Source organism: Cucurbita moschata, unplaced genomic scaffold (genome assembly GCF_002738365.1).
Source record: "Cucurbita moschata cultivar Rifu unplaced genomic scaffold, Cmos_1.0 Cmo_Scf00044, whole genome shotgun sequence".
NCBI classification, from domain to species: Eukaryota; Viridiplantae; Streptophyta; class Magnoliopsida; order Cucurbitales; family Cucurbitaceae; genus Cucurbita; species Cucurbita moschata.
Window position 1 is genome coordinate 2,535,956 of NW_019268560.1, and position 12,443 is coordinate 2,548,398.

The 12,443-nt window shown below is 34.1% G+C and overlaps 2 protein-coding genes and 1 long non-coding RNA gene across 3 annotated transcripts; 1 reads left to right on the plus strand and 2 right to left on the minus strand.

Moving 5' to 3' along the window:
* Positions 1-323: 323 nt before the first annotated feature.
* LOC111434342 (zinc transport protein ZntB-like) lies at positions 324-7,901 on the minus strand. Its single transcript, XM_023071779.1, has 10 exons — positions 7,866-7,901; positions 7,666-7,715; positions 5,265-5,927; positions 3,950-4,138; positions 3,763-3,854; positions 3,201-3,260; positions 3,023-3,092; positions 1,767-1,970; positions 722-1,021; positions 324-629 (listed from the first exon to the last, which is right to left on the minus strand). Exons 3-10 carry the CDS (start codon positions 5,913-5,915, stop codon positions 615-617), a joined length of 1,581 nt encoding a protein of 526 aa, XP_022927547.1. The 5' UTR covers positions 5,916-5,927; positions 7,666-7,715; positions 7,866-7,901; the 3' UTR covers positions 324-614.
* Positions 7,902-10,031: 2,130 nt separating this feature from the next.
* LOC111434350 lies at positions 10,032-10,718 on the minus strand. Its single transcript, XR_002708929.1, has 3 exons — positions 10,627-10,718; positions 10,226-10,338; positions 10,032-10,115 (listed from the first exon to the last, which is right to left on the minus strand). It is a non-coding gene; the product is annotated as an uncharacterized LOC111434350 (long non-coding RNA).
* LOC111434346 (major pollen allergen Ole e 10-like) lies at positions 10,113-11,318 on the plus strand. Its single transcript, XM_023071780.1, has 2 exons — positions 10,113-10,242; positions 10,573-11,318. The coding sequence occupies exons 1-2, from the start codon at positions 10,179-10,181 to the stop codon at positions 11,046-11,048; spliced, it is 540 nt and encodes a 179-aa protein (XP_022927548.1). The 5' UTR covers positions 10,113-10,178; the 3' UTR covers positions 11,049-11,318.
* The last annotated feature ends 1,125 nt before the right edge of the window (positions 11,319-12,443 follow it).

Genomic DNA, 12,443 nt, shown 5'->3' on the forward strand with positions numbered 1-12,443 from the left:
ATGGCTTGAATTATTTCGTATGTTTTGTCTTGTAATTAGAGAGGGGAACGAAACATTCTTCGTAAGGGTGTGAGTAAACTTCTCTTAAGTCGATGCATTTTAAAAACTTTGAGGAGAAGTTTAAAAAGAGAGCCCAAAAAGGAAGCCTGAAAAGGGAAAACTTAAAAATGACAATATGGGCTATTAGCGGGCTTATACAAATATCCTAGTAAATTAATATATTTGTGTATATATTAGTAAATTAATATATTTGTGCTTATACAAGGCTTAAGGGTGATGAACGTTGTCCGTTTGATGTCTCATTAAATTGATTCCCAAGTCAATATAGAAACTGTGCCAAACTTTTTTAAGGGAGAGATTATATGTTATTATTTATGTTTACATGTACTACACAACATTTCTGCTTATTATACATATATACAATGACATCTTTCCAATAATATGTTTATGCTTTTAACTTAACAATACCTTTCATATGCTGTACTCTCTTCTTTATAGCCAAGAAAGAAGCAAACAATGGCGCCCTTGAGCATGCATCTCTAATAGCCAGAAAGTTGCAGTTGTTCGACAATCAACCACTGTCATCGAGTCGAGTAGAGCTCCATCTCTACCATTTACGGGGTTGCCATCTTCATTTTCAAGCACATAATCAGCATCAGCTGTGAAAATATCTCTTGCAGTAGGGGGCGTATTATTACGAGTAAAAGATGTTCGTTCGTACCTGAGCATGAGTTTCTGCCTCGTGTTGAAACATTTTAACCAACTCTTGCAGTTCCAGCTTCCTGACCTGAACCTTACCTTCTTCCATGGGCTTCTTCAAGCCGAGGTAAACCAGGCCTCCTCCTATCAGTACAATCCCTAAGAAGAATAGGATAGCTGAAAATATTCCAAATGCATATGGTGTATCTCGTGCTCCGGGGATCCCATCTACGTTGATTCCAAACAGCCCAGTTATAATGGAAAGAACAAGGCCACAGCCACCAATAACAGCCAAGTTATGAGTTATTCGGAGGCTTTTATCCTGAATAATTGTCGTGTGAAAGACAGTGAAACCTATCAGAAATCCATGAGAGTAATCACAAAGGAAAGAACAAATCTAATTGAAAACAGGTATACAACAGAAAATAAGACTGTATTTCTTATAATTTAAGAAATTGCAGGCCTGCTTCAAAAGAAAATTTGAAAACAGTATCTGAAAAATGAATCTTGGATTTATAACTCCGGAACCTATGTTTGGCAGTCAATTTCTTTTCCTATCAATCTTGGTCAAATAATAATTATAATTTTCATTCAGAATTTGGTCTCAAATTTTTAGAGGATTTAAAAAATAATAATAATAACAACAAACTCGTAGTAAAGACTAATATTAAGATTTATAAGGAAGTAGAATAGAACAAGTGACAGAAGTACGTACCAAAATGGATATTGGTGTGGCCTAAGTAACTTAAAGGAGAAATCCTCAATAATCAACTCGGCAATCTTTATGAGAAAATGAAAGGTGCAAAGAATTTATAAGAAAATGAAAGGTGTAAAGAATACAAAAATCTCACGTCATTTGTTCACAAGTTTGAAATGACGAATTCGAGAAAAAGAAGACGTTGAAAGGATGTTCTCACATAAAATACTAATTTTAAAATTCATTTTCATCAATTTAGTCTGTCAGTAACAAATTTAGTGCATTCTTAGGGTCAGTTATATTAAAAAAAATATAAAATCGTGAACAGATTAAATACCAAATGATCATAGATTATCATTGAATCAATTACCTGTAACCATGCACGAACGTTACTCTGCATGACATCTTGAATGGTGAATAAACGATCACGAGCTGCTTCTTGCTCTTCAATCATTTGTCTAGTACTCTTACTTATGCGCTCCAATAAGGCTTTTGTCACATTCCCTCGTAAATGTTGAAGAAGCTCATATACAATCTCCTCCCTCGCATGCAGCGACCATTTTACTCTGATAACCTGAAATTGCCGATCTTTGTTTCAAAAGACTACAGAGATGTATGTCGAAGATTATTGGGAGTGAGTCCCACATTGGTTAATTTAGTAGAAGATCATGGATTTATAAGTGAGGAATACTATCTCCATTGGTATGAGGCCTTTTGGAGAAGCCCAAAGCAAAGCCATAAGAGCTTATGCTCAAAATGGACAATATTATACCATTGTGGAGAGTCATGATTCCTAACGTGGTATCAAAGCCATACCCTAAACTTAGCCATGTTAATAGAATCCTCAAATATTGAACAAAGAATTGTGAGCCTCGAAGGTGTAGTCAAAAGTGACTAAAGTGCGAACAAAGGGTGTACTTTGTTCGAGGGCTCCAGAGAAAGGAGTCGAGCCTCGATTAAGGGGAAGCTATTCGAGAGCTCCATGAGCCTCGAAGGTGTAGTCAAAAGTGACTAAAGTGCGAACAAAGGGTGTACTTTGTTCGAGGGCTCCAGAGAAAGGAGTCGAGCCTCGATTAAGGGGAAGCTATTCGAGAGCTCCATAAGCCTCAGGGAAAGCCACAGAGGATTGTTGGGAGTGAGTCCCACATTGGCTAAGTAAGGAATACATCTATAGATGGCTATACGCTTACAGACATATTTTATCATAGGAAACAAAGCTACATTCAAAGTGAAAAGGACCAAATGCTTAGGAAGAAGAGACACCCTCGGAGGGGCAAAATGATATCCAAGAAATAAACGTTTACCAAACAAACGAGAGGAAGATGAAATATATAAGAATAAAAATAAAAAATCAACAGAATTAACATTTTTTTAATAGGAAGTAAATGCTTCGGGCTCTATTTTGAACTAACATAATCATTATCTGGTTCCTCTCCTGACCAAAGCACAATTTGGAAAAGAAAAAAAGAACTGAAATGACACAATCCAAAAACACTATTTTTTTTATACTAAGCAACCACCGGTTAAATCCCAACCAACGATTGAGTCAATGGGAGTACTATTTAGAAAAACAGACATCAAAGAAAATTTTCAACAGCCATCGAGTGTAGTGATGAGAAAGCATACCTGTCTTGATAATTTTCTGATTTCTTGATTCAAGATTATACTGAAAAGATGCATATCTTCATGGTTTCTCCTATATTTATTAGGGGCAAAAATGAAGGAGAGTCTTCATGAGAAACATGCGGATTAAAAGATAAACCAATATGATATCAATTTAATAGATGACATACAAGATAAGAACCTGTCCATAAATTTCAATTCAATCTCATCTGCTGCTCCAAATATGGATTTTCGAAATAACCTGTAAGAAAAGAGAGAATTGAATTTAATACGTCAGGCATTGTATAGTAGAATATTTGACAACAGAAATAAGACTCAACTTAAGAAAGATGCCAATAGGTTTTGAATTTTTTTTTTTAATTACAAGAAACAACACTTTTCACTAAAGGAATGAAAAGAGTCTAATGCTCAAAAGATAGAAACTCCAAAGGAAAAGTGAAAGTATTCCAATTCAAGCTAATATCCTATAAAAAAAACCACAAACTATTTGAAAGATAATACCATGAAGAAGCTTTAAGATGAGCTGACAATATAAAGGAGAGGGCATATATTTTAAATAAATCATCCTGCTATCTTTTGTCAACCATACAGATTAAACTATTACTACTCACAGCAATAATAGCTTTATCATTTATGCACTTGGGGCTCAATAAGATGGAGACGAGACAACTCATGGTAAGCAATAAGGAATTGACGGGTCAACTATGCAACTGCAGTTTAACTTTCTACAACGAAGTTATTACCTATCATCCCATCTTGTAAGACGGCAAGCTAGATGTGCTATAACTTCATGCACTGTTCTTGGTGCATTATAATCTCCTACTATCAGAAGCTCCTAACAAGAACAAGAAATCAGAAATAATAATTATGAAATTGTCCAACTTTTCCAGCACAGAGGCAAAATGAATTATCAGTTTTATGGAAAATAACCTGAACTTCTGTGATGCCTAAAACGTTTATGTTTGATATCGGTCCTTTAACATGCAATGACGTTATCAGGAAGTTCTGAGCTTGCCATGACCGAAGTACAATGGGAATGTCATCCTCGTTACTGAATGGATCACCAGCAGATTGTCCTAAGAGTTCAAATAGCAGTCCTCCAGCTACCCTTACTGGAACCTGTATGGAAGTAAAAACAAACAACCATACAAACAAATGATTAGTTGTTGCGGGACAGTATTCTTGTCTATTCAGGCACGACTGTCAGCTAGGTGCTAGTTTAGTTATTCACAGATTTATTAAGATAACTATAGCAACTTACAACATTTGAATTGACTAATAACTTCAACGAACATAATAAAAAAGCAAACAAATAATTTTGGGTTTAAGAATGAAGGCTTTGGTCTGGTGATACAAGAGATATCATTTTGGCCAAAAAAATTGTATACGTATGCGCGCACGCTTTTGTTCGCAACTGAGAGTGAATGATTTTGATCGAGATATTTCAAACAAATTGATTTTCACAAGTTGAGCAATCCTTATAGAATAGCTCCGCATACCCAGGCTTGAACTTTTAGATTTTCCAGATAACTTATACGGTATACCTAGAGATCTCGGCTTTATATCCTGAAATTGTAAAGAGACTAGGGACTTATTGGCAAAGTATTTCCAAATAACCATATATTTCTACTATCAAAACCGTGATTAGCTGACCAACAAATATAAATGCTATGTGTTATATTTGTTATTTGCAAACCATGATTTAGAAAGAAAGAATAACTTTATTTGTTCTCGACCAGGCACCCATGAAGACAGACTAAATAAAAATAAGAAAACCAATTTTTAGAAAACAGCCAACGGAACATATTCTCTTTGAACCTTTGTTTAAAAAAATTGAAAATTGCTTTAAAACGGTTCCAAGACAAGACCTAAAGCCCATGTCTGCGCTGATTTGTCTTTTAAATGATATGGGGGTTCATGTTAGAGATAATGTTGGTCCAACCACATTCAACAAATGGAAAATGTATAAACTACAAACCAAGAGAAAATTGCACCAGACTGACACGGCTAAATCATGTGTAAAAGATGACACTTCACGAGGTAATATATTAATATGCAAGGTAACACCTAATTGTTTCAACCACTATGATAGTTTTCTAAGCAGCAGCATACTTATCATGTATTTCATGCTACTAAATGCTGAGAATGAAATTTCTTCTAGTAACTAATTCTCCGTTAGTAAGAAATGCTTCTTATATATATATATATAGCACTCAAATAGCTTGAAAACTAGGGAGAATGCCACCTCGTAGAAAAGATGCTTCATGCGGTCGCTTATCAGTCTACTTTCATCTCTTAAAGCCAAACTAATGGCAGGATGCAACCAGTGAGCAGTTCTGAGCCACGCCTCAACAGAAGGGTGGCTTGCAGAGACATGGCACCACCATATAGGTCCAGCTGGGCGCTTCCAATAAGGTGCTACAAGATCTGCAACTGGAAGGTCATCTTCTTCATCCAAAAAATCACATGACATTGTGGCCCATTCAGCATCTACTTGTATCGTTTGAACCAGCTCTGATATTCTGTCCCATCCTATAGGTAACCAGCTATTTCTTTCAACTCTTTCTCTTTCACAAAACTGGGTACATTGGCTCTCCAGATCCTCCGGACATGTCGGTTCGAAGAATCTTTTCCTCTCGCATGTATTGGCATTGCCATTATTCGGTTCAGTTGTAGGCACCAGCGTGGTTGGAAACTCAGTATTAATTCGTTGCCTGTCTGTCATCTTGGATCTGGATTTTGAATCAATTGATTTCTTTGGTCTCCCAATATATTCAAAAGCACAAATAAGTCCATCTGTCCAAAGATCACCTCCAAGTGCGGCATCCTTGTTACAGGGTTTGTGGGCTTCTGGTTTCTCCACACTAATTCTAGGAGAGCTATGGTGTACATCCATTTCCTTAAATTCCTGATAAGCAGATCGGGGAAATGACATATCAGCAGCAAAACAAGAATATTCTCATTCTAGAAATGCTCAGTCCACCAACTCCGCTCCCCTCCAAAAAAAAGGAACCAAAATTGAGTGGGAAGTACATAATGTGCCCAAAATTGACAGGAAGGAGTGAAGAGGATGCATGATAAAAACCGTTTGGTAAGTAATTGTAGCAATAAAAATGGGACAAATGTAACAATAGTTGATGGTAAACTTAAATACAAGATAGTCATATAGTATAAAATCAAATTTGGAAGGAGCACTCCTTTCCACTGCTTAGAATTTCGTCTTCCCTTTCTTCTATTTCAAAATGCTACCAATTCTTAAATGTCATAAAGAAAAGTAATATACTTTGGATAATGCTGATGGCGACAAATAAAGGAACCATCAAACATTGCACGAAACTGAACATCTGCTAAGCTATCAACTACTTAAACTAGTAAAACGATTTCCACATAGTCGTGGAAGAAAAATACAAGCAAAATAACTTATCCATAGCATGAAACATTCTGCTTTTGGCAAAATATGACACTGACATTGGAAATTTTTGGCTAGAAGCATGTTGTTCTTTGTCGACACACTTTCATATGTAGGGGGGGCATGACCTATCTCACCTATGAGATTTTCACAAGCACATCTGCCCATTCCTCCATGTTTAAATAATATTTAATGTGAAGCGGATGAACTAATGCTAAATTGCTAAATTCACTAAAATTGCCACAAATAATCACTAACATAGAGTTTAAATTCATGAACTAAGACAAATAATCACGAACATAGAGTTTAAATTCACGAACTAATGCTAAATTGAATACTCCTTCGAGAACGACAAAAACTAGTACCTCGTTTATAGGCTCATCTTTCGTTTGAAGTTTAAAGTCACTAAAATTCCCAGGAATAATCATTAACATCATTTCACACATATGATTAGATATGATATTGTCCACTTTGAACATAAGCTCTCATGATTTTGCTTTGGGCTTTCCCAAAATGTCTCGTACCAATAGAGATGTATTCCTTACTTATAAACCCTAGCCAATGTGGGACTCACTCCCAACAATCCTCAACAATCCTCCCCTCAAACAAAGTACACTATAAGTCCCCCCTTAATAGAGGCTTGACGCCTTTCTTTGGAGCCCTCAAACAAAGTACACCCGTTGTTCGACACTTAAGTCATTTTTTTACTACACCTTCGAGGCTCAAAATTCTTTGTTCGATATTTGAGGATTCTATTGTCATGGCTAAGTTTAGGACATGGCTCTGATACCATGTTATCAATCACGAATCTCCACAATTGTATGATATTGTCCACTTTAAGCATAAGCTCTCATGGCTTTGTTTTGGGCTTCCCCAAAAGGCCTCGTACCCATGGAGATGTATTCCTTACTTATAAATCCTTGATCATTCCCTAAATTAGCTAATTCTCTAAATTAGCTAATGTCGGACTCACTTCCAACCATCCTCAACATCGTTCAGTTCAACTCAAATCACCAAGTATCACACCAAAAAATTGATATAGGCATACATTCAGCAGAATCAAACGTCAAGACAACCAAACTAACAAGTTTTTTAAGCAAAATCCCCCCGTTACTCCGTTTCGGCAACTCGTATAATTCAATTTTCAACCAGCAAACAACTAATTCTGACTAAAGTGCCTATTATACGGATCTAGGTGCAATAAAATCGAACAAAATTAAGAAAATTTTGATCTCACCGGCAAAGAAAGGCGATCCGTCGAGCTAAAGCAGTAAATATAGGAGGTAATGATCAGGCGAGAGTGAGCGATCTGCACTGGGAAACTACGATGAAGAACTTCACCACAGTTGAGACTCCACGATTAGTGGATGATACGCTTCTGTAGCTCGTCGAAGCTCCACTACTCCTAACTGGAGTCGCAAGCGTTATCCATGGAGAAGCAGGAGCTGGTGAGCGGCAAGGCTTCAATCGTCGCCGTCCTGCGTACTTCTTCCAATTCATTTTTTACATATAACAATTGTCACGTGCGAAATTTCGAGTTAAAATTAAAAAAAAAAAAAAAAAACAAAAAAACATGTATAATCCACTTTAATAAGTTTCAAGAAAATTACACAAATATAAAACTTTTGTCACATTTTTCTAAATTGTGTGTAACTTTCCATAAATGGTAATACCCTTTTTGACTCATATCTTAAACCTTATATTATCAACGGATTTTTGTTGCAGTACGCTTCAGTGTAAACATCTCTCAATTTTCGGGTATACATAAATTAGATTAAATTGGATTATAATTTTTTTCGACTAATTCGAAATTTCAAGTTGATTAAATTGATGATCCAACCAATTAAAGTAGCGTTCACATTATAATCCATCTAACTATTTATTTTCGAGTTAGGTTGCATTATTGGATTATTCTTTTAATTATTTTAAAAAATATTACTTATCTATAGATTAACGGTTAAAATCTCACCTAACTCCAATATCAAATATTCATGCTTTATTAGAAAATTAAATAAAAATTATAAAATTTGTTAGTTAATGTCAGTTAATTAAGTGAACTGGTTGTCAAAGATTTTGTAAAGAAAAAAATGGAAAAAAAAAACATTATGGCGGTAATATTGGAGATATTTGGGAGAGATTTTATAATATATGTTTTTCTAGATGAAAAGAAAAAGAAAAAAGAAAAGTAAGAATGAAAATTCAAAATTAAGAATAAAATATAATACGTGGCATTGTGTTATTGGCCTTATAAATGGAGGTACACATTTTTTATAGTATGTATATCAATTCCAAATGATTAAAGTCGAGAAGCATTAAAATAATAATTAATAAAGCAAAATTCACATGGTTATTATAGGCCTATTTACCCAATAAAAATGATATTTTTATTTCTTTATGGTTTTTATTATTTCGTTTAAAAAATTAACCTTATAACTTTGAAAAGTTTCAAAAATACTCTTTTTAACTTCTAAAAGTATTTCAAAAATGCTTTTAAGTATTCAAAAGTTTTGTAATCTTAATTTTTTTTTATTTAAAAAAATAAGTTGGTACTTGGTTTAAAAACTTCAAAAAAAACATTTAAATTAAAAAAAAAAAAACATTTAAAAATATATTTACAGTTAGTACCACGTTTCAAAAATACTCATAAATTTTACAAAGTAACGTTAAAAGGTTTGGAGATAATCAATTGGATATTGGTAGACAATCTACATATTAACGGTAATAATTTTTTTGAAAACTTTTTTTTTTTTTTTTTTGATAAAGATGAAGTGTGTTGATGCTATTTTTAAAATTTAATTAGTATTTTTTTTTAAATATAATCTATTAGGAGTATTTTTTTAATTTTTTAAAAAAGTTGACGGTTTTAGTAAGAGTATTTTTTAAACACCATTAAAAGTTTAGGGTATTTTTAAAATAAATACTAATCATTTCCTATAATTTTTAAATTTTTTAAAATTTAAAAGTATTATTGAAACTTTTAAAAGATTAAGAATGTTTTTCAGACAATTTACCTATTTTAGTATTTTATAAGCTAAAAACATTCCAAATTAAGTTTTCATTTGTAAAGTTCAGCCAAATAAATATATGAATGAGCATTTTTAATTTCCAAAAAACATAAACCATAAAATGTATAATTATCCAACAGAATTCTAAAAAGTCATTTTTTGGAAATTAGAAAAAAAAAAAACTTCTAAGTGGACACATTTTGTTTATAAATTATGAGGAGAAATAAAAAAGGAGCAAATTTTGCCGGCAATGGCAATTTATTACCGTAGTCCACGGAGTAGGGGATCGAATTTTTATAGCATTCATTTATAAAAAAGAAAGTTTTTCATGAAACCATATCCAAAATATATATTTCTCAACATATATATACAATATTCCCATAATAAGCTTAATCATAATAATAATAATCTATATGTAATCGTTTTATTCCCATTTGAATATTTGAAGTTCCCATTCTTGAATCGATCACTCAGCAAAGGTAAACAGACAATGTTCTTAAGATGCACCAAGAACATCAAACATAAGCCAGCTCCATATGCTGTGATTTTGTCTTTCTTTCTTTCTTAGTGTACTTTTTTTTAGCTCTTTCTCTTGCTTGTGGTATCCAACTGCTCCATTGCCTGCTTTCTCAAGTTTTCTCATGTTCTTTCTGTTCTTGGTGATCCAAGAAAGCTTTGATTCCTAGGTTTTATGAATCCAAGAAGAAACCAGAGATAATACACAGTTCAGCAGCAACTTAAAGTGATGGGTATCAACATTCTGAGAAATTTGGCACTATTTGCTATCTATACCTTCTTGTTCTTCTCGGGTAATGATGTTTTTACCATTCTTTTGTAGCTATTTCTATGCTCATTCTTTTGTAGCTATCTATACCTTCTTGTTCTTCATGTTGATATGACAATGTCTGCAAACAGAATGACATTTTTTTTAATGGGAAACAAAGGATAACATTCAAAACTGCACTAAGTTCTAACAAAATAACTTGTGTTGTCATTGTCAATTCTACTACATATTGAATTTTTGATGCAATTCAAACCCACTACATGCTATCCAGGAAAGTAATTTAGTCATAATTCAGTGATTGCAGCAAATTTGACATAAAGAAGGTGAAAAATTGATGCAGTTTTGATCTCTTCAGGTTCAAGTTTAGCGTGGAAATCACGTATACAAGAAGAACATCAAGAAAACGTACCTTTGAAGAATGAAGAAGACAGAACAATCTTCTCTCCTCTACATTTCACTCAGTTGGTTGACTCTACCATTGTTAATCCAACAACAACGCCAGGACAGTCTGTACCAAACTCAGTAAAATCCAATTTGAAACCCACCACAGGGCCAGGGAGATCTAGTGGAGTTTCATGGTGTACTGCAAGCTCTGCAGCTTCTCCAACTGCTCTGCAGGTGGCTCTTGACTATGCCTGTGGCTATAGCGGTACAGACTGTTCGGCGATTCAGCCGGGTGGGAGCTGCTATGAGCCGAACACAGTGAAGGACCATGCTTCTTATGCCTTCAATGACTATTACCAAAGGAATCCAGTGGCTACTAGCTGTGATTTTGGTGGAACAGCACAACTCGTTAGTACAAACCCAAGTATGGCCTTTTCACCTTTCTGACTCATAGTTAACCCCTGTTGTCCCTTGTGGTACACAATTATAGCTAAAACAGGTCAATTGATTACAAGAGTTTCTACTTAGTATACTTAACTAACAAATTTTTTTAATTAACAATTGTATTTTCCATATTATATTGCAGGTTATGGTAACTGTCACTATGCAAAACCCATAGATCTATCAATTTATGGTGCAAGACCATCAGGCATGCCCAGCTCAGTCATTTCAATATCAAAACGATCAGTGCTGCTCTTGACCATGACTCACCTTTTGTGTTCGCACTTGGCAAATCATCTGTAAACATAAGAAATCTCGTTTCTTCTCTCCACAAAAAGATAGCAATCGCTTATTTGCTGCACATTTGTGCGTTGTTAGACATCACTACGGTTAGAGCAAGTTATTGCTGTTATAAATCAAGTTATGCATTAGAAAACTAAGAAGTTCATAGTAACATGCATCAGTAGATTAAAGAAATACATGGGTGATATGCTAGCCATACAATATTTGACATTGTTAGCAATAAAACGATATAGATATGTCAATTCCATTTTGGAAGCTCTTAGCCACTAACAGGATATAGATACGTTAATTCCATTTCGAAGCTTTTAAGTTGTTACAGGCTTTGGCTTGCATATGAATTGATTCAATTTTATCTACGATAGGCAACTTTGTCGAGTTTAAGATTGTTCGTTGTGTAATTCACAAATTATACAACAAAAAGTTCATGCTAAAAGGCAAGTTAGTCAATCACAATTGTCGAGATACAATCCAATGCAATCACCAAAAGTAATGATATGAATGGTATCTCCAGTTGACCTACATCCGAAAGAATCCAGCATCCGACTTCATATGAATTTCCTATTCATTCAATTGATTGTACAATTTGGAATTCTTTCAGATAATTGAATAAAACGATGTTGAAACTAAAAAGTTTCTAGGTAAGCTATGTACTAGTTCCTTCGGGATAAACTGAATGATAACCTACAAATATATTCATTAGATGATCCGGTGAGGTAAATCAAGAGACGGAAGATTATACCAGGGATGAAGAAGAACAGTCGGGCAAGAAGTGCCGAAAATGTGCTCCGAAATGCCATATTCTCCTCTGAAATTGAAGTTACAGCCATAAAAATCAACCCTGTAAAAACCAATTGCTCAAATCATCATGATAAATACCGATAGTGTCTTAAGCGTCCTATAGCAAAACTGGTTTAAGAAGGTCGTCCTCTATATCATGTATGTTTGTCGAAGTCGTATTGTCTATGGCCACATGCCCGTTGCATGTCAAACTTCTCGTGTTATATCATTTTACTATATTTTTTTACGACTCTCATAATATATAGTTTTTTTTTTTTTTTTTTTTTTTTTTTTTTTTTTTTTTTTTTTTTTTTTTTTTTT